General features: G+C 36.3%; 4 protein-coding genes across 5 annotated transcripts; 1 reads left to right on the top strand and 3 right to left on the bottom strand.

Annotated features, from left to right (window-relative positions):
- Nucleotides 1-2,126: 2,126 nt before the first annotated feature.
- LOC136784174 (uncharacterized transmembrane protein DDB_G0289901-like) lies at nucleotides 2,127-4,866 on the bottom strand. The gene is made up of 4 exons (XM_066744692.1): nucleotides 4,806-4,866; nucleotides 4,246-4,513; nucleotides 3,498-3,802; nucleotides 2,127-3,433 (listed from the first exon to the last, which is right to left on the bottom strand). Exons 1-4 carry the CDS (start codon nucleotides 4,864-4,866, stop codon nucleotides 2,556-2,558), a joined length of 1,512 nt encoding a protein of 503 aa, XP_066600789.1. The 3' UTR covers nucleotides 2,127-2,555.
- LOC136784207 (nucleolar protein 58-like) lies at nucleotides 4,464-6,871 on the bottom strand. The gene is made up of 3 exons (XM_066744738.1): nucleotides 6,475-6,871; nucleotides 6,124-6,375; nucleotides 4,464-6,054 (listed from the first exon to the last, which is right to left on the bottom strand). Exons 1-3 carry the CDS (start codon nucleotides 6,536-6,538, stop codon nucleotides 5,582-5,584), a joined length of 789 nt encoding a protein of 262 aa, XP_066600835.1. The 5' UTR covers nucleotides 6,539-6,871; the 3' UTR covers nucleotides 4,464-5,581.
- A 1,961-nt stretch (nucleotides 6,872-8,832) lies between these two features.
- On the top strand, nucleotides 8,833-14,494 carry LOC136784222 (uncharacterized). Of its 2 annotated transcripts, none has more exons than XM_066744770.1 (5): nucleotides 8,833-9,064; nucleotides 10,884-12,287; nucleotides 12,903-13,071; nucleotides 13,656-13,737; nucleotides 13,846-14,494. In XM_066744770.1, the coding sequence occupies exons 1-5, from the start codon at nucleotides 8,965-8,967 to the stop codon at nucleotides 14,035-14,037; spliced, it is 1,947 nt and encodes a 648-aa protein (XP_066600867.1). In that variant the 5' UTR covers nucleotides 8,833-8,964; the 3' UTR covers nucleotides 14,038-14,494. The 2 variants fall into 2 exon arrangements, with proteins under 2 accessions (XP_066600867.1, XP_066600866.1); XM_066744769.1 differs by having other exon boundaries at nucleotides 8,834-9,064; nucleotides 13,632-13,737.
- Nucleotides 14,267-16,326, bottom strand: LOC136784223 (uncharacterized). The gene is made up of 4 exons (XM_066744771.1): nucleotides 16,283-16,326; nucleotides 15,793-16,184; nucleotides 14,915-15,244; nucleotides 14,267-14,845 (listed from the first exon to the last, which is right to left on the bottom strand). The coding sequence occupies exons 2-4, from the start codon at nucleotides 16,108-16,110 to the stop codon at nucleotides 14,639-14,641; spliced, it is 855 nt and encodes a 284-aa protein (XP_066600868.1). The 5' UTR covers nucleotides 16,111-16,184; nucleotides 16,283-16,326; the 3' UTR covers nucleotides 14,267-14,638.
- Between the last annotated feature and the right edge of the window lie 4,612 nt (nucleotides 16,327-20,938).

Here is a 20,938-nt window from a genome sequence, read left to right as displayed (position 1 = left end):
AGCATTCGTTAGATGAATATGCAGCTTTTCTGGATTTCCCAGGTTATTGTGATCTTTTGATAATCGATTATAACCATCATACATAATTGTTCTATTTTCCACTTATCAAGTAAGCTCGGAGATAAATCGATTTAGCATTTGCATTTTATTATTTGCAATTATGTTGGTACTGACGTAAAAAATTATTTTGTAATATTTTTTATTCAGCAATATACCTTTGCCCCGAAGAGGATGGAATAAAGAAGATAGAACATAAAGGAAACCTTTTTTAATTGATATTGCAGCTTCCACCATTTTTTCTGCACTATATATAATGAATCAATTTATCATATCTCAACATTACGCGAGGGCTGCGATTTAGCACGGCCTCATTCAGAGAAGAGTATTTTTTCTCATCAGTTGCTCCATTCATCTCCGAACAGTACCGTGGCTTGTTTTGGAAATGACCGCTTCACGCCAATTTACCATCGTTTGGATAACTCGAAAAAACGCGACGTTCAAAAAAAAGGGTAAAACCCAAGAAAATAAATGCATCGCAAAGGTTAAAAAATTTCGCAGTATTGGATTTACGCGTTTCTCGTTGAATTTTCAATTAGAGCCTTGAGAGTAAGTGATAAAATCATCAAAGTTAAATGATAATCCTAAAGATAATTTGCTACGACGTGCATGAATTGACTGCACGCTAGAAAATAACCGAAATAACGTCAAATTCCTTTTTGAAGAAAGTCAAGTTAATCGACTATGCAAACATGATTTCATGTGCGCATGCGCGTACCTTCTAAGGTTCGTTGAAGTTTTCTGCGATCCGCGCGGTGCAATTGCCGCTGAGCGTTGTTACGCAGAAAATTGAGATCATTGTTCGCATAATTTAAACCGCATCAAACTGCCGGTAGTGCGATTCATTCTGAGCTACTCTTCCTGTTGACAGTAATGGAATGTTAATCAGCAATAGCCTTGTCTATTGGCGGTAGATCCAATCCGTGGATAATAATCGCGTTTAATGATTATATCACCTGTCTCTGATGCGATCTTACACTCGAATATGATAAAAGTTCAATGAAAAGTACTACTCTATCAATCGACCTGCTTCTTTTACCAGTGAGCAAGATTACCGTATAGCGATCGTATAGCGATACGCACACAGATGCTAAAACTATAATGTAGTGTTTTTTAATAATAGATACTGGATTTGTTTTTCTTATATATACATCTATATACTATCCTTCGTACGTCACCATTAATAATCACTAAGTAAGTTCGATTGGACAGCTTTTTTGCAATTATAATAGTCATTCATCAGTAACGGGTTATCTCCACTCCCTAGCATAATATAATTTTAATGATATTAAGGTGGGATAATTGAAGCTTAATTCAATTCATTATTTTGCTGCGGTCAAAAGCTCTTTAAATTGATAGCTTACCTTCCTTTCACGAGATAGATCACGTTTGAAGCCTCAAATGGTCGATTAAACCTGTTGGACTTTAATGAGCCGGGGTTTTCCTCAATCGACTTAGTCATTTCGGGCATTGTTTACTTATCTTGAATTTTATGCTAATTGTTGGTTGGGAAAAATTGCTTGCACGTGTTTGCACTCAGCATCATTATTCGTACTTCTCATCAAACTTGTTATTTACTATTGCTATACGGAAAGTGTACAAAAAAACAGGATTTACAGGATCAAGGTTGAAATACTACATAGATTTAGTGTGAATATATCACGAAATTTAGTTATTACTGGAACAGATTTTAAAGCTTCATGACCTGTCGAGTTTTTATCTTCGAATTGTTGCGTGTGTATCTTATTTGGATAACTTTACCATCCTCAAAACTGATGTTGATAAAGAAGGACACAGCTTCAGATATTGTTCCCTCTAGTCGACAGATGGCTCCACTGTCCTGCTCATTGTTGATTCAAGTTCAATGATTGACCTTCAGGAGATACTCGCTGTTACTTGTCACTAACCTTCACCCATTTCGCGCAGAGCCTGCAGCTACTCGGCGCTATCGTAAAGTACTCATAATTCTCATAATTTCCATTTTACTTTATAATTATAGTACAATTATCGTTTTAATCCAATTATAGATTAATATCGCTTGAATAATTAAATACTCTTATGCTATGGAGTTGCTTTTTTTTCTAAATTTTTAAGTTTTACACTAGGAAATGTTTAAAAAAATATCCTACAACAAAGCTTACTACGCACGACAGCTATCTCCTGGCAAATAAATTTCCTAGAAACGTCCTCGACTGGATAGAAATAATTTAAAAAGACGAAATTGCGTCACGCTTTGATAATTACCATCGTAATTCAATCGTCCACAGTCTTCGCATATTTTATCCAGTGTATTCGCCATGCTTCACTCTTAAGACTGCATGAAATATATCGTACAACTACTAAAATTAGCCGAGTTTTTTTCATTACTGTACAAATTATATATTTACAGAATAAATTAAGAGAGGCGAAGAAATATGAAAATGATTGAGAGTCTATCGTGATGAATGAGTACGATGCGAGTAATACAGCACAACTTAATCTTAAGATTCACCGGAGTATCATTCAAGGTCAAATAAATCAACAACGGTGTCTTCAATGTCCGATATGATGCTCTCGATGGGAGCCTTTTCGTTTCTGCCCTTGGAGCGGGAAGTGTTTCTGTTTCTTATAAATTCTTTGGGTACGTCGTAAAGGTTGCTTTCGTCAGGAAATCTGATATTGGAGACCGAGCCGGAATTAGCCGTTCCCTGAGATGACGCAGCACCGATAGTGTGCGTGTTTACCTGTCCTCTCGAATTTCCTCCTCGGTTCCCAGCTATCGAAGTTCCCAAGGACTGACCATTTCCGCTAGAAGTAGCAGAAATCGTACCAGAATCGAAACTACCTTGCAACGAACCATTGTTGCCTTGGTGAACAGAACCTACTGAACCCTGAGCATGTGCCGCAGCGTTACCCGAAGTCTGCACGTGATTAACGGTGCCGGTTGAGATTGGTCCACGCGATCCTGAACCACTCTGAGACGACGACTGTCCGATGGAAAATCCACCTGGTCCAGAAGAGGAACTGGAGGAGGCGGATGCCGCATTGATTTGAAGACCACCGGTTGGCCAATTGTTTTCCCCATTCCATTCATTGGAATTGAAACCCACTTGAGGAACAAAATCATCCCCGACATCAACAGAATCCAATTTGGGACCCTGCTGTCTACAGTTTCTGAAACCCCTGCAATCATTCGAATTCCAACCTCCAATTTCTTCAGGATGAGGACCATTGCTAGGTCTCCATTTTGAAACGTGTATATACGGCTTGTTATTGTTCCAGTTTGTATTTTGCGCATCGATGTCCAACTCGATCGGTCCCCTTTTCGGGTTTTGTTCATTCCAACTCGATGGCGAATGACTGATCACTAGCATCGGTCTGTTTCTATCCAAGTGAACTATAAACAATTTTCAAAAGCGTTAAGTGTTTGTCGGTTGTTCATTCTGCTTCGCAAATCTTACCAGTCTCCTCGTAACTTGGTTGAATATTGCTCCACATATTTGGTTCTCGTTTAGGATATCTCTCTGGGAAGGAGGGTGCACTAGTTTGGGAAGGTCCAAGCGAAGTTTGCGCATTGGATGATGCATGATGGTTTGCTGCGTTCCCATTGGCGGACGCTGCTCCTTGACCAATACTAAAAGCATTACTGTCAGCTTGCGTATTCGCTCCGAAGATTGGATGGTTTAAGCTAAAGGAATTCGAGTCAGCAGCCGCGAAGCCGTTCAAGCCAGCGGAGAAGGACGATGACTGACTGGAGGCCAGTGATCTGTTAAAAATATTGCAAGGAATGACTATACGTAAAGTAATGCTCAACTCGTTTAATTCGGCGTGTACCACCGGTGGCTCGCACTTACAGTCGATCTAAATAGATCGAGAGACATATGGTAGTGTCTCGACGGCCAATTCTTTTTTTTATAGGCCAAGTCTGTTTTTTATGGGATAAGCTATAGTACACTGTGCAAAATTAATTTGTAGGCATTTCAGCTAAATTCTCTCCGTACTTCTCTGGCCTATGCGACCAACATAAAGATGAATGGAAAATTGCTGCAGAGGTATGAACCAGAGAGAAGCATGGATTGAAGTTATTGTTGAAATGATCACTGATCAAATTGGCACAGTATACCGCGACGCCAGATGAATGAATGCATGAATTCGACGAAATGAGCGTGTTGAATATATCTATCAATGAGAGAATTAATATTTGTCTACCCTGCAGTATTTCCAAAAGAAGTGGCTGAGGATTGACTGGTGCTTTGCGAGAGACTGATGCCTTCCCGATCAGCTCCGACGCTCAGAGTGTGTGCATTGTTTTGGCCCGCGTTTAAGCTGAAGCTTGCCGTGAATGGTAAGAAGCGAGCTTGCGGAGCTTCGTTTTTCTTGCCAGTCCTTGTTTGTTGTGGCGCCCAGTCAGGCGTAAGCTCGGGTGGTGTGTTCCGTCGTCTCTCGTGCTCTGCCTTGCTCAACTCTATACGTTCGTCTAAATAGCAACAAGCCAACAAATCCTCATCAAAATTTCAGAAAAGAATTTAGTTGATGGTACATTTCATATAGGGCTATTCCTGAAGCTCGATTGTTATGACAAACAGTAAAACATTTCACTTTTATACGAGTGAAGTTTCGGAGACTCAACAATAACAGGCTTTTTCTTTCTGGCACGATGTTACAACAACCTAACACTCACAATTTTGACAATCACAAACTTCACACGATAAACTTTAAAATTATCGAAAGGATCCTTCCAAAAACCTCTGACGATTAAATTTGCTTACCTGCCCAGGTCAACCCCAGGATAACGCAAAAAATCACAATACACCTGGCGATTCTTGCCATGTCTGAAACGTTTCTGACGTCTCTGCGATGCCCAACTGCCCTTCTTAATAAGTTAGCTTGACCTTAAGATCCTTATTAATATGCGTAAGAAGAACCATCGACGTAATACATTCCCGTAAGAATCATTGACCACGATCCGTGATGGATTCGTCATAGGGAAACCCAAAGATTTTTTCCCTCCTTTCATCAAACATCTCTCTCGCTTGGGAGCTTTCGTTTATTTTTCGAGTTTATCGACTTACCTTCAATAGGAATTTAACGAGAGTCAAGGTAAGATAATAATCTTGTCAAAGGATCTTTATGAAGAAAATCCATCGACTCCAGCTCGTTCAACGATATAAGGCCAGTATGCTGTGCGTGTGACGATCGTGACCTTGTGGATTCCCGAAGCGTCGATTGCGACTGGGCTAAGGCTGAAGACTTGTGTAACCAGTATTTGGAACCGACAGTGCATACTAGTATTGGTGTAAGCGCGTCAGACCACGTGTTTGTATTCGAGACAGAGTTCAAAGTGTCTGTCAAAGGGTAATAGGAAAAACCAACGTTTATTGATAATTATTTGTAAAAACATTATATTTTTTTAATAGTTTCATATTTATGTAAAAGCAGCGTTCCGCTTGAATTATAAAATATTTTAAATTGTATACCAATTTACACTGTATATTCGAGTATTAAAGAGTCTTTGCCTCTTTGTCTAATCGCAGCAGTTGAGTTTTTATCGTTCGGATGGTATTATTGATTGATTCTCTTTAGAAGTTTCGAACCCAAGCACGACTGCTGATATCGCGTTATCAGTTGTTGGTTCTGCAGTTTCTGTATTGGTTTTGTCATTTTCCGGATCCTTCGCTTTTTCGCGATCGGCAGTTTTATTGGCTGACTGGTTCGTGTCCTTTTGCCCCTCGTTGATTTTTGCTGGCTCTGCTTGGCTTATCCCTTGCTTTTCATTTTCCAATGCAGCAGGTTTTTCCTCTTTCTCACCTTTTTTTCCTACTTGCGTTTGAGGTTCGCCCTTTTCCTGCTCTTTTCCAATCTTTGGAGGATTCTTCTGCTCAGCTTCCGGCTTTGCAGTTGTTGGTACTGCCAAAGGTTTCTTTTCTTTTGTTTTTGTTGGGTCCATCTTCTTCGTTTCGTTAACTTTCGTAGTTAGTGGAGTTTCGCTGCCGCAAACCTTGCCAGCTGATTTATTTGCTAGAGGTAAGAAAAAATAATTCTTAGAAACAATATACATATGAAAAGAAAAGATCAATTAAGCAAAACCTTCTGTAATTTTTTTCAGAATTTCCAATATCTCTTTCTGAGACTTTTCCAAAGACTCGACCCGAGTTTTAAGCTTCTTTTCTTCATTGTCATTGTCCTCGGTGTCTTTGAACAGGTTGCTAACAGATAGCGAAGAGAATGACGGCAGCGTCCAAGAATGGTGGAAGTGCGACCAATCCCTAATATTCACAACTTTACCACTTCTCTCAGAAATATGCTTCAATTCGTCATCGCCTTTTTTAACGGGACTGCCTGTAATTTAACGCGCAACCAAAATTCAGCAAATACACGTGGTAAGTGAAGAAGTAAGTTTGAAAATAAATACTGTTCAAATAGTAGAAAACGAAATACCTTTGATAGTTAACGCTTGAAAAGTAAGTATAATTGCTAAGGCGAATTTAGCAGTCTTGAACATTTTTTCTTCAACTTTTTCTAGAAGGCACAATATGTATATTTTTGGATTTTTAAGATCTTACTGAGGGCCTTTCGTTTCAGACCGAGCTTATATACCACTAAGAAGCCCTAAGACTCGAAATTGAGTACCATTAAGGGACTGTGCTATCTCCTAACACATCCGTTCTCGGCCTACACTTAAGCTGTGCACTCCTTCTTAATGCATTGTTTTACCACGCAGTAGTACCGCTTGTCAATATGGTAGATTTCCATGCCTCGCAGCGATAAAGAATTTCTCTGGAATGCTTCAAAGTAGACTATCTTATTTTTCTAAATACATCTTCAAGAGCAACGGCTTCAGGTATACTAAAATTTTATCCTTCGATTTAATCTTACTTTCCTTTGGAATTATACGAACCAGATGTGATAAAATACTTTTCCCTTTATTTTTAATTTACTGCTTCTTTTCTTAGTACTTATAGAACTACTATTGCAGCGATTCATTGATAAGTCCAGAAGACCAGGCGCATTATACATTTTGGACACACAAAGAATACCAAACTGCAGCGAGAGCGTCATACACCAGCTGAATAAATCTCGATGATAATTCTATGTAAAAGGATATTATGAGATCAGGAAAAAAAATGTACTTTTCTCTATAATTATTCGTCATCGCCAATTTTATCCTACACTTATTAATTTTTGTTAGAAACTTTTCTGGTGAAAATAACAATTCTTGGAGGAAAGAAGATAATTATAATGAAATAATTAGTTTGTTGTTGTATGAAAAATGGGATACTCCTTGTTGGCAATTCTCATTTGGCTGTTATTAATAATTAATAAGAAAGAAGGTTTTAACTTTTTCTGAAATATACATATATATTTTATTATGGAAATTTTTATTCGTTGATTTTCAATTGGAGTTGGATTAAAGCGCAAGAGTAATGATAGCTAGAGGAAACCTTGCAGCAAAAGTTCCTGCAGTGAATAATCTTAAAAGATTCCAGACATTGGCGTTGCTGGCTTTTGTTATTTCACTTGATGCAACAACTGTTTAAATACAGAAATAAGAAATTTTCTGGAAATAATGCAATGTGATCTATCCGACCGGCTAATGACGTTACTAATCTTCCGTACATTTTAGAGAACATCATTTTTCTCGTTCTTTCCATTTTCTTATCAGCTTTGTAAAATTACAATCTTTGTCTGACTCATGTCCTGATCAGGGGAAGTATTAAAGTGAGTAATATGTATTGAATGAAAGCATCGTTTTTTACTGATTCCTCTCGTAACTTGATAATACTATAAATTTTGTTTAAAAAAATCATAAGCTTTGGAATTTTATTCCTCGTTAAAAAAATTCCACTGTGTAGAATTACAAATAATCATTTACTAGAGGCAAAATTAAGCATAGATAATTATTCAAGAAAAATTTTGTGGTCTAAACGAGCGATTATAAAAACCGTTTATGGTCGATATTCGCTGAACAGTTCAGTTCAAGTATCAATTTTATATGGTAAACCAATAATTGTATCAATGAATACACGGGAAGAACGTGATTAGTTTGTTGATACGCCTTCATCTTTCCGTGATGATCAATAACCGTTTGACCAGGATACACGTAGACTAATCGTGGATAAACCATGCTAACACTAACACAATTGTTCAATAATTACACTACGATAAATCCTCTCGAATTATCTGGAAAAAAAAATAACGTCTGATCAGCTTGGTAATTTATTTTATTTGACAAAAGTATGAAATGGAAAAAAATTTGTTATTTGCCAACTCGCGTAAAAATAGAAAGTATATTGATTAATAATAAGGAGAGGAAAAAAAAACAAGTCGTTTGAGATAAGCTCGCCATGCTCGTGCATAGACTAGGCAAGATCATTGTCAAGGTCCAAACGATTAAAGAGTCATCACTCACTAGGAAAGAACTGGTCGCAAACGAGTTTCGCCAAAATTTTTAACATTTGATACCTGTACGACTCTTAGCACGTATAGCACATCCAGCGAAAATTAATCGAGTAGCTATTTATAATACAAGAGGTAAAAACTATTTACGCGACGATTGGGGTAATTTTGTATATAAGAGAAGTAAAAAAACACGCTGACTGAACATTGTCGAGCTAAGAGTGACTCTCGTGGATGAATCTGCAATACCTAACTTCAAAATGATGCCACGAATTGTTATTGGTTGAAGGGTGTATTCGAATTCTTACAAAGTTCCGGTGAGTTAAATATCGCGCCGCAAATGTTTTGAGGTACTCCGCAGATACGAGCGAATGCTATATAAGATGATCACCGCACTAAGTGAGTCAGTCATTCTCTTGCGATCTGCGCCAACAACACGATCAAAATAGTTTCACGCGGTCTTTAGTGGTGATAGTAAACAGCGAATTGACACAAAGGAAACGTTCGATTTTCTCGTTAATCATTGTATTGATGAAGCAATTTAACTGGACGATGGATATGAAAATTTGTGCTTTGGTCATCCTTGCGCTTGTTGCCAGTTCCGGGGCTTCGACATTTGCATCGCAATCAGGTGAGTGATGTGTATACACTAAATTATAGGAGTAGAACTTTCAAGGATACCATGACGTAGGCACGTAGTTCACTAACACACCGCAAGGTCATCGAACCTTGTCTCTTTCTTCCTTTTCAAATTGTATTGTACATATTATATAGCAACTTATTTTCAAGTGTACTCTCTGTCATATACTAACCTATTTGTCAAATATACGTAGTTCTGTTCGTTATTAACGAGTAGCGTTACTATACCGTAGTTCCTCTCTATGCTTTCACGTACTAATTCAAGGATTAGGTTAAAGGGTTACATATTTTTATACATAACCTATTATCAACTTCAGTGTTACTCGTGTGCAAACAACAATAGTACTCGAATTACTTGAGATCCTTTCGTTGGCTTTGAATACACTCGAATCATCCAGAAAAAACAACAATGAAAATAGGTACTTGTTATTAGCAAGTACAGAGAAAAAAAAATAAACGCAACAATAACTTACATAACCCTAGCAATTTTAGTTGAGAATTGCCAGAGAAGAATGGGAATTCCAGAACCGGTATAAATCTCTTATTCTCGTTAACGGCGGAATTTTAAATAGCAAAGAATAACAAGTTTCGAAAGAGAATATTACTTCCTTGAATAAAAAGTATAAATTTTTCCATCTCAGCATAGATAAATTTTATTTCTGCGTTAAATGTAGTCTACTATTTATTCTATAATCTGGTTGTAATTGGCACACACTTGCAGCGAATCATGCCTTGAAAGTGATCCATGGTAATTAAACACTGATTAATAAAACTGTATTTAGCATTTGCATGACTCCTGTAAACATCCGTAAACTTATTAAAAGGAGAGGAAGGACTTTTTCTGATTTCTTACCAAAGAATGAGGAATGTTGTTGCATGCAAAGTATTATTAAGCTGTGTAGATACGTTAGTATAGCTCGATACTGATTAATCATTGCTAACTAGTGTATAGTTGAGAGCGGCAGCTTTTAACAATGCTGTAGTACCGTTTAATTTTGCGTTATACGTCTATACAAATATTAACACGCGTGCATACAATGCGTGAAAAAAATACGTAATATCTGTTCCACAGTTTACAAACCATGACCCAATTTCACACAAACCTTGACCCGCGTATAGCGATACTTTCTTCACATTTCATTTCATTTTCCTCGGTGGTAAAATTTGCACTGGTTATAATATTTTAACATGAAAGACTTTTCAAAATTTAAGCAAAACACGGTGGTATCTGATAAAAAATAATAAATTGTAAAAAGTATAGCGCTAATTATAAGGAACACGAGTCTTGATCAATAATAAAAGTCCAAAAATATGATAACGAAGAAATTATCGCTAGAATGTGCGTGTGCAAGCATTCTTTACCAGCGAAACTGTCTCAACGGGGAAAGCATTTGCGATACGCAGCGTGTGTACATGACATATCGGATCAACGTGAAATTCGATTTTTCCCTTTCGTCACGTATCGTGCAATCAAAATATTTACTTTCCATCACGTTTCGAACGTAACAAAATTCCATTGTATATTTGTGTAATATAGATTGTTTAATTAATAGAAAATAACTAACGTGATAGTATCGAGACATGAAAATATATCACACATAACAATTTTACATTAGTATGGTGAAGGACCTGTAGAAGCATGCAAGGCTAATGCACGACTTGGATGAAGAAGAATATTTCTGGATGGGTCACAATGGAAGATTTGCACCTGCAAAAGCTCTCATAACAAGTTTGCAATACTTAACAAAAATAATAATAATCATCTATCTTCTTCTGTTTTCATTTCTCTTGGCTGAAACGCTGCTTGATAGAATTGGGAACTGACCAATCAGAAGAAATACTCATACCTGTTGATACAAGCCAAACTGGACAATTTCCCATCGATAGAAGAAAGCGAGATGCTAAAGATGGGACTACGACGACCGAATCTCCAACGACCACAGAGTCGACCACTCTATCACCTAAAACAACTGAGAGTGCGACTGAGCCATCTGATACAACAACCACAGAAGTAACAACCCAATCAAGTACCGAATCAACAACAGTTAACTCCAGAAAACCAGATCCAATAGCTTCCTCGGAAGCCTTGCCTACCTCAGGGAAGCCTTCTAGAAGCACACCTGACCTTGACAGGAAGTCAGCTTCCGGAGCACCAGGATCCATAGCTGGATCCACTCCTGAATCTGCACCCAGTGGTACACCAGGAGTAGGTTCCTTCCCAAGTTATGGATCAAATCCAAGCAATTTTCCTGGATCGTATCAAGGAGCAAATTCGCCTGGATCGTATAATGCTCCTTATAATCCTTTTAATAATCCATATGGTTCAAACTCCTTTGCGAGCCCTTACGATAATCCCTATGGAAGCCTCTATAACCCCAACTCGTTTTCATCCAATCCTTATGGGAGCTCCTTCCCTAATCCTCTATCTGGATTTGGTAATCAACCGAGTTATCCAGGCTTTGGAGGACCTTCCATTAATTCCAGATTTGGCGATCCATCCAATACACCCAATTCTGGTTCTTCGAATTTCAACATTATTCCAGGATCCAACCCAAATTTTGGTGGTTGGACCAGTACCAGTAATGGTCCATCATCTTCGTCAGCATCAGCTGGTAGCTATGCGAGCTCTGTTCCGATAAAGCCAATCAGTCCCGGAAAACCATCGAACGCTGGCAAACCTAATCTTGGAAAACCAACTGATAAGAATCCAAATGGAGTAGCACCAGAGTTGGACTCACGTTTTGGACCAGAGGATAATTCCCATTCGAACAATATGCCTAATCAGAGTCCTTCGAAACCATCTGGTGCTCCTTCCAACTCGTATGATCCTTATAATTCCTACAATCCTTACAATTCGTACAGGCCTTTTAATACTCCGTACAATCCTCATAATCAGTATCCAACGTCCAATCAAGGATCATTTGGTAATTACAATCCAAGCCCTTATCCAAATTACCAGTCGCAAAGTGGATTTGGATTTCCTTCTCCTAATAGTATTCCTGGAGCCTCTTATGGATCACAGTCTGGGCCCAATCATGGCTCCACTCATAGTGTTTCGGTAGGAAATGGATTTGCTAGTGCCAGTGCTTCGGCCGGATCTTCAGGAGTACCAAATATAGGTACCAGAGGACAATTTTCCGATTCCTCTGTTACTCCAGGAAATACCGGAAGTCAAGGAAATTTCGCGAACGCTGGAAGCGCTCCTAACGGAGCAGGTATAGTTATAAACTAGCCAAGAAAACTTTAACCTTGAGATTCCTAATACTCTGCAAAATTTTCAACCCTCGATCATTTGGCGTACTAAATTAATTATATGTATATGTAAATGTATGTTCAACTTTTACATTGGTTACATTTATGACGCTTGCTCGAGGATGTTGTCTTGCAACGTGAATTGGCGATAAATTTAGGAGTGCGCAATAAAAATAATATTGTTGCAAATGCAGCAACATCTTCGAACAAACACAAGACGAAAGCGTTTGATTGGATCACAGTCTTTTCTCTCGTATACCACAGCTGTGGGAGATTTTGTTAATGTGTAGTACATTATCTATATTATTATTGATTTATCTTTCAATCGGATGATACGTGGTGGGAGAATCGTAAAATTCTTCTTATTTAATGACAGACTATGCGCGCATCGAAGTAATGCAGCTGCAGCATCAAAACGAACAACTCGTATGGTAGTTTTATGCAAAAATTAATTTCAATAATTGGTATTAGCGGTATCACAGATTTTAAAAGTTACAATCACTGGTATATATATGAAATAAAGTTTAATATTATTGTTACAAACTTAAAGACTAACAAGATTGATTGAAATTTTGCAGGTTCTGGATCATACGCTAGTACAGGTGGAGGATCGTTTTCTGGAGGATTTCCATTCAGCAATGATTTTGGCTCACCTTTAGATGTTCAAAGCATGATGGAAGAAAACTTTAGGCGTATCCAAGCTCACCATAATTCCATCGCGGCAGAAATAGCTGCACAAAACAAAGCGTAAGTAATTTTTTAAATTTGCAACTTATGTTAGAGCTTAACAGAACAAAAATCATCTTCTCTCTTTTGTTTCTGCTGGTGATGGTTATTTTGCTTCTTCTCTTCCAGCTAGCAAGAAGAGCGTTTTTAGACAATTTTTAAAGTTTTACACAACGAAAATAAGAAAGAATTCTTAGAAATTTTTAAAAATATTGCATGTTTAGAAAGAACTCGTTTCTCGTCTGATAAAACAGAACTCCAAAACTGCTAGCTAATTTTACACGCTTTTTGGAGATAGGGTGAAGCTCGATGTTTTTCTCTGCAGCTTTTATAACAATTCTGGGAAAATAATAATAAGGAAATTCATGCGCGAGCCCAGTTGTAGCTTGGAATGTTGAATTCTCCAGCAATAGTGGATGCTTTTAGAAATATAATCGGGTTATACGTACAACTGTTTATAGTGGCGGATAATTACTTCACGATTTCAATACTCACGATTCCTAACCTCACCTCGCTAAATAGCATATGATTGCGATAGAAGACAATTATTAATTGATGCTAAATTTGTATTTTGGTAAAAGAATTCAGGACCAAATTTTCCGTAGTGCTGGCAACGGAGGTAACGTAGCTGTTTCTAGCATTAATCTGGGACCTGATGGTGGCTACCAGAGTGGATTTATTAGTCCTGTAAGTATTCAGTAATAATAATAATAGTAATGCTCAAATAATGCTTATTTAACGTTGTAAAGTTGTTAGTAAATAAATCTTAAATTGTTCTTTTCTTTAAAAACACAGGCGTCTCCAGGAATCGAATCGAGATTTGGGGAAGATATCGGTCCCCTCTCCGGAGGCGGTACTCATGGAGTGTTTTCAAGCTCTAGCTCGACAAGCTTCATTGGTCCAGATGGAAAAGAAGTTTCTCACAAACAGGCTACCACTGGTGTTAATGACAACGGAAAAGTCACTTTCCGCACCGTTCGCGATTAATCCTCAAGCCACTTATGTATTTTGATAACAGCTTTGTCAATTCTTTATTTCTCAGTAAATCGTAGCTTTGACGGGATAAAGGCTGCTTTACAAACTCAGGGTTATCAAAAGCCTCTTTTTTATAATATTATACTCAAATGAGCTCGATTAAGTTCGTAAGATATACGGAAATACTCAATCCGTAACGATAACGAAATTGTATACACTTTATAAAACAACTGCATTAAAAAAATCTCTTACAACTTTTTCCTATAGTAAATGTAGCTATATCGTTAGTTTTTATAATTCAATGACGCATCGATAAAATTAAAAAATTTTATTCCTTTTTTCCTTTCTTATACGATCACACGCGTATCCGTGCCTTATACTTTTAATGATTTCTTTTTTAAGGTAACATAGATTGTTGTACTTACCGTATAATTCGTTATTGTGAAATACAAACACTATGCTGCCGTAAGATTTTTGTCAAACTATGTATTTATTTATTTATTAGTTCCATTATTTTAATAGTAGAAATAAATAAACGATTGTTAATACCATAAGTCATTTTAATGAACATTGTTCAGAATGTATCTTATCTGAGTCGATAATTAAAAGTTAATTACGATGTTTCTTTATCGTTAGTCGTAGTTTTACTAAGAGGTGGCTCGATTTTATCATCCACGTTTGTTTTGTCCGGGAGATTCATTCCTTGACCTTGATATTCAGGGTCGATTCTTTGATAATGGTAATAAGATGGTGGTCTCTGGAAAGTTCTGTGTCCGTAGTAAAATCTTCGTTCGTGAGGTTCTGGACGGTGCGTTTGGATCTATAATATGAAAAATTGAATACGTTTGTTAGTCGGATGATGGATCCTTTGGAAGAGAACAATTCTCACCTGTGGTAAGTTATCATAAAGCACGTGTGGAACGTAACTCAAAGGAAAATATTGTGGAGGTTCTTGACGATTTCTGCCGTTACCTCGAACTCCGTCGATAATTGGGATCTCTTCCACGTCCAGAGTCTTAATTCTTGTTATGATGCTAAGACGAACGTCGGTTACGATGTTACCTATCCCATCTGGTTTTGACACTACAGAAATATTACATACGCTATTTTTGCATACCATGTTATTCCTATTAATTCTACTCTCCGTCTCCGAATCTGTCTCGTTGCCATTAACTATTATTTGAATATTATTGATAACGTTTGGCACCCTCGAGTCTAGCTGAAAATTATTAAAATATACATTAAACGCAGCCTTATTATCACTCACGATATAATCCAATGTCAAGAAAAACCCAAATATAATTGATGTTAAATCAAAGCTTGTCCAATACTACAACGAGACTGCAGTAAATTACGCTCGTATCGTTAAGATAAATGAATTTTAGATGACAGCTGAACATGGTTGATCCCAGAGCGCCGGAACAATACCGAATTTACACCGTGTCGGTATTTACGATGGTTCTTTGGAACTCTCTATAAAATTATAACGAGCAATTTTACGAGCACCTTCGTCAAATCTAGTCTAAGCGGTCCTCCGTACTGCAGTGTGCAGAGATGTTTCTTTCCGTTTCTGACAGGGCAGTAAATTAAAAAGTGCTGCACTTTAACACGACTTTTAAGCTTTGTTAAAGTCTACGGTCGACTACTCTAATGATCCGAAAATAATAAAATGGTCAAACAAGTATGATTCAAAATCAATGATTAATAGGACGGACTAAGTTAGAATTGATTTTTTAACTAAAATTCTCTGAGAAATATATAACTTACACCAGTTAAATTATTTCTTCTCCTTTTAACGGGGTCTGATTTGGCAAAAGCAGAGGTGATGGGTCTCCATGCTACAGGTTTAGGTTGGTGCTTATTGCCAACGTTCACGTTAGCTCTCAGTGGTGCCGCACCTTTATTCAGGTCCAGGACCGCTTTAAGGTTAGGTGCACTGGTTGTAGTCGATTTATCATCGTCCGAGTCCAGATCAATCTGAGACGAGACATCAGAGCCAATTGCTGATGCCTGCACAACAACCATCAGCATCAGCCACGAGATAGCAAGATGCAAGATAATATTGGGCTTAAGAATGTACGCCATGCTTGTGAGGTTCAGATGAGACACTGACTTTTCGTAAGGAATTTACAATACTGTCATAGACATGTAACAGATTTCTGGAAGGGATGGACAGTCACGTATAATACTGTAATAGTAATAATACTAATAACAATTGGCAACTGTGGAAAATCGTTGTGGCCTCCGGAGATCTTACGTGGGGATAAAGAAAAAGAGGACTCTCGTGCAGAGACAATCCGGAGGACATCGCTTGATCGTCTTAATTACTTCCTCGAGGAGCACTTCCAACAATAATAAATAATTGCAGCCTTTTATTTCACGGATGCAACGAAATTACGTGTAGAATAAAACGTTCTTTATTCGATAATATTTTAAGAATTTTAAATTCTAACTGAAATTGTAATGAACACCTTTTTGTTTTGTAAAACTTTATTATTTAATAAGCAAGAATAATGTTAAAAGTACAAAAGAACATTTCTTGGTTCTAACCGTTACAACCTTCTACCTTTTTTTAAACGACTCAGCCATTAACTTAAAACTATACTAGAACATAAAATACATAAGACGCAGATTCTTGTTGTGCGCCGCCAAGCGACAGAAAACTAAAACAACCAAAATGTTCAGTCACTTTTATTGTTATTTTCTAACACCCTTCCTCAATAAAAGCAATATTCAAAAATTTTTTTTTTTATTCATAATCTAAATCTTTCTTTTGCTCTAAGTTTAACATCAAACATAATTTTTCAAAAATAGTACGATTTAACCCTTTAGTACATATGTCAGCGGTTTGGTTTTCAGATGGCACATAACATATATTCACTTCATTCGTATTTACCTTTTCTCTAACAAAATGATACTTCAAATCAATATGTTTCAAACGTTTATGGTGCTCTGGATTTTTGGCTACGCAGATTGCTGATTGATTGTCTACTAACATATTTACATTGCTGTATTCAAGATTTATTTCTTTTAACATATTTCTTATCCAACACCCCTCGGCAACTCCTTTGGCCAGTGCCACGTACTCTGCTTCGGTGGTAGATAACGATACGCATTGTTGCTTATTTGAACACCATGAGACTGTACAACCATACAATTTGGCAATATAACCTGATGTTGATTTTCGGTCATTGGTATCTCCTCCCCAATCAGCGTCAGTATAACATACAATAGTTTTGCTTTCATACGTCTTATAAACTAGCTTCATATCCAATGTACCTTTCAAATATCGTAATAATCTTTTCAATGCCTTCCAAAGACTTTCACTTGCATATTGCTGATATCTACTTAAGTAACTTATTGTATAGCATATATCAGGACGTGTCCCTATCATAACATACATCAAACTGCCTATAAGTTGTCTGCATTTAATGATTAACTCTGTATTAGCCGAATTTTCTTTTGATAATTTGAGCCCTTGATCTATTGGTGTAGCACTCGGCTTACAGTTATCCATTTGATATTTTTGCAGTATTTGCTGCACATAGTCTTTTTGGTCTAACTCAATCGAGTTCTTTGTTTCCTTTACTGTAATTCCTAAATATTTTGAAACTTTCCCCAAGTCTTTCATTTTAAAACTTTTACATAGAGCTCGTTTCAGTTTATCTATTTCGTTTTGACTATAGCATATTATAATTAAATCATCCACATATAAAAGAACATAAAATTTACCATCCTTATAATACAAGCAATAGTCTGATTTACTCCTTTTGAACCCTTCCTTAATCATAAAATCATTAAATTTTACATTCCATGTTTTTGGTGACTTCTTTAATCCATACAAAGACTTATTAAGTTTCAGTATCTTTCCGTTACCTTCCAGACCTTCTGGAGTTTTAATAAATGTTTCTTCTTCAATATCACCATTTAAGAACGCACTTTTAACATCCATTTGATTCATTATCAGTTTATATTTTTGTACTACAGCTAGTAGGATTCTAAATGTAGGTAGCTTTGCCACTGGTGCAAAGATCTCTGAATGGCTCAAATAGTCTTTCTGTTGAAATCCTTTCGCCACTAATCTGGCTTTAAATAACACTTTATTATTTTCAATATTTTTTGTTCGAAATACCCATTTTGTTTCTATAGCTATTTTATTTGGGGGTAAATCCGCTTTTTGCCAGGTATTATTTTCTTTTAACATCCTTAATTCTTCATCTATTGCATCTTTCCACTCTTTAGAGTTAACACTTTCCATGGCATCCTTAAAGGAGTTAGGTTCTTTTTCAATTGCTACTAGCCCCATTTCATAATTTTCAAACCATCCTGGCTTTTTCGTTTTCCTATTACTTCTTCTATTACTTGTTATTTCTTTCTCATTTGTCTCAGATTCTGTTTCATCATCATCTATAGTATCAAAAAATGCATCGCTTCCATCTTCACTTGAACTTACTTCTTCGTTTTCACTGCTATATTTTTCTGCATTTTTATCTTCATTATCTTTAGTATCTGATTCTTCAATTTCTTTATTTCTCCACGTTACACTCTCTTTCTCTAAATTTATTTTATTTTGTTTTATACTCTCAGTAACAAAAATCACATCCCTGAAAGTATCTACCTTTTTAGTACCAGGGAACCAAACTCTTAATCCTTTTCTGTTTATCCCATATCCCACGAATATCCCCTCTTTACTTTTTGGGTCCCATTTCAACCTTTTTTCTTTTGGGATATGAACATATACTTTTGTACCAAAAATTCTTAAATTTTTTATTTCAAAATTCTTTTTGTATATTAATTCAAATGGTGTTTTACCTTTTTCATTTGTCTTGCCTGTTCTATTTATCGTGTATACTGCCGTGTTAATCGCCTCAGCCCACAATTCTTTTCCCAGGTTCTTGGCTTGCAACATTGTTCTTGCAGCTTCTACTACTGTCCTCATTTCCCTTTCAATTTTTCCATTTTGTTGTGGAGTATAAGTAATAGTCGTTTGATGAGTAATTCCTTTTCTTTGAAACAGATCTTGTATCTCTTTATTTATAAATTCACTTCCATTGTCTGATCTAATGGTTTTAATTTTACACTCAAATTCATTTTCAAAAAGAGCTATAAACTGAACTATTTTGCTGAAAGTGTCAGACTTATTTTTTAAAAAGTAAACGAATCTAAAGCTACTGTAATCATCTTTGATTAAAATAAAATATCTTGATCCATTCAGCGACCCTTGCTCCATTGGACCTCCCAAATCTATATGAATCAACTTTCCTGGACTGGTTACTTTACTTTCGCTTAATGAATAAGGAATTTTATGCTGTTTTCCTTTTAAACACGATACACATAATTCTTTTTCTCCTGTAAATGTGATGTTGTTCTTATTTAATATTTCTTTTACATACTGAAAGTTTTGATGAGCAAACCTATCATGCCAATCAACCAAGCTAACCATCGCGTAACTTATATCTATTTTAAAATTCATTACATACATCTTGTTATATCTAGTTGCTAAAGCTTTACATTTGTTTTCTTTGAAAAATTTACATTCTTCGTTTGTTGAAATCATATTGTATCCTTTATCCAATGCAGAAATTACCGAAAACAGATTAACTTTTAGTTCTGGGACATATAATACATTACAAAGAACTGATGGTATTTCCTCATTTCCATTATATGCTAATACTGCAATTTTTCCTTTACCACAAACTTTTAGTCTTTTACCATCTCCTATAGTTATATATTTCTTTAAGTCTAACGTTTCGAATTCCTTAAATAAATGTCTATCTTTGCACATATGCTCGCTTGCACCTGTGTCCATTAACCACATATTATTAGTATGCAAATTATTTGCCACAAATGCATTTTGAGTATCATCTTCTTGTTTGGGCTCATTATTTTCTTTCTCTAACCTATATCTACAATTTTTCATTATATGGCCGGGTTTCTTACAAAAGAAACATGTTAGCTTCTTCCGAAGTCTACAATCTTTAATTAAATGACCCTTTTTACCACATTCGTAGCATGCTTTACCTGCATTTATATTAATCTTAACGTTATTCCTAGAACTACAGTTTTTCTTCTTAATTCCTTCCTTGGAATGTGCAACTAATGCTGATGATGTCGATGGTTCCTCTTCTTCCAAGTTTCTATTCCTTTCCTCTTCCACAAGTAGCCTTGACGTTAGCTCTTTCAATGTTTGATCCTTACTGGGTACGGACTCCCACGCAGATATGAAGTGCTTGTATTTGTTAGGTAATGTCATTAATATTTTTGTGATTACCATATTTTCTGATACTTGTTCATCCATGGAACACAGTTTATTAACTAATTCTTCAATTTTAGCAATGAAACTCGACATGGGATCTTCGTATTTTAAATTAAAAAATTTCTGCTGCACCAAATGTACACTAACTTTGGTTTTAGGTTCATATATAGCCAATAATTTCTCCCACATTTCGTAGCTACTTTTACATGGTATTAAATGAGTCAAAATATTTTCTTCAACACTTACGACAATTAACTCTTGAGATTTGGCTTCTTTTTCATCCCATATTTTCCTTTCTTGTTCTATTGTCGGTTTTCTTTCTTTTCCAGCAACTAAGTTTATCAATTTTCTAGATCTTAACATAACCTCCATTTTAAATTTCCAGGTAGGCCAATTACTCCCGTTTAATTTTGTAAATTGACGTTCCATTTCCATTTTAACAAATTTCTGTGTTTCACCAATAATAATTCCTTTTTTTTAATAAGGAATCTTTACTTTTGCCAATTTCTTGCTTATTACTTTCGACAGGTAGTTTAAATTAATAGTACATTTAACTTTCTACCTTAATATATATTCTTTCTTCGTGTTCTGGGCCCATAACCTAATGAACACCTTTTTGTTTTGTAAAACTTTATTATTTAATAAGCAAGAATAATG

The sequence above is a fragment of the Prorops nasuta genome, unplaced genomic scaffold (assembly GCF_024137725.1).
Source record: "Prorops nasuta isolate Cenicafe-Biocafe unplaced genomic scaffold, Cenicafe_Pnas_1.2 PNAS00050, whole genome shotgun sequence".
NCBI classification, from domain to species: domain Eukaryota; kingdom Metazoa; phylum Arthropoda; class Insecta; order Hymenoptera; family Bethylidae; genus Prorops; species Prorops nasuta.
Note: the sequence above shows the minus strand (reverse complement) of the source record. Positions and strands in the feature narration are given on the sequence as shown.

Bases quoted from the DNA above. Each gene is read 5' to 3' on its own strand.
- LOC136784174 (XM_066744692.1), bottom strand. From the start codon at position 4,866: ATGGCAAGAATCGCCAGGTGTATTGTGATTTTTTGCGTTATCCTGGGG. The intron at 4,514-4,805 runs GTAAGCAAATTT...GTTGCTATTTAG, and splicing joins CCTGGGGTTGACCTGGGCAG to ACGAACGTATAGAGTTGAGC. The intron at 3,803-4,245 runs GTAGACAAATAT...TATTTTTAACAG, and splicing joins TCTTTTGGAAATACTGCAGG to ATCACTGGCCTCCAGTCAGT.
- LOC136784207 (XM_066744738.1), bottom strand. From the start codon at position 6,538: ATGTTCAAGACTGCTAAATTCGCCTTAGCAATTATACTTACTTTTCAA. The intron at 6,376-6,474 runs GTATTTCGTTTT...GTTAAATTACAG, and splicing joins TCAAGCGTTAACTATCAAAG to GCAGTCCCGTTAAAAAAGGC. The intron at 6,055-6,123 runs GTTTTGCTTAAT...TCTTACCTCTAG, and splicing joins TCTGAAAAAAATTACAGAAG to CAAATAAATCAGCTGGCAAG.
- LOC136784222 (XM_066744769.1), top strand. From the start codon at position 8,965: ATGAAGCAATTTAACTGGACGATGGATATGAAAATTTGTGCTTTGGTC. The intron at 9,065-10,883 runs GTGAGTGATGTG...GCTGCTTGATAG, and splicing joins GACATTTGCATCGCAATCAG to AATTGGGAACTGACCAATCA. The intron at 13,738-13,845 runs GTAAGTATTCAG...TTAAAAACACAG, and splicing joins AGAGTGGATTTATTAGTCCT to GCGTCTCCAGGAATCGAATC.
- LOC136784223 (XM_066744771.1), bottom strand. From the start codon at position 16,110: ATGGCGTACATTCTTAAGCCCAATATTATCTTGCATCTTGCTATCTCG. The intron at 15,245-15,792 runs GTAAGTTATATA...AATAATTTTCAG, and splicing joins GAAGAAATAATTTAACTGGT to CTAGACTCGAGGGTGCCAAA. The intron at 14,846-14,914 runs GTGAGAATTGTT...TTCATATTATAG, and splicing joins TTTATGATAACTTACCACAG to ATCCAAACGCACCGTCCAGA.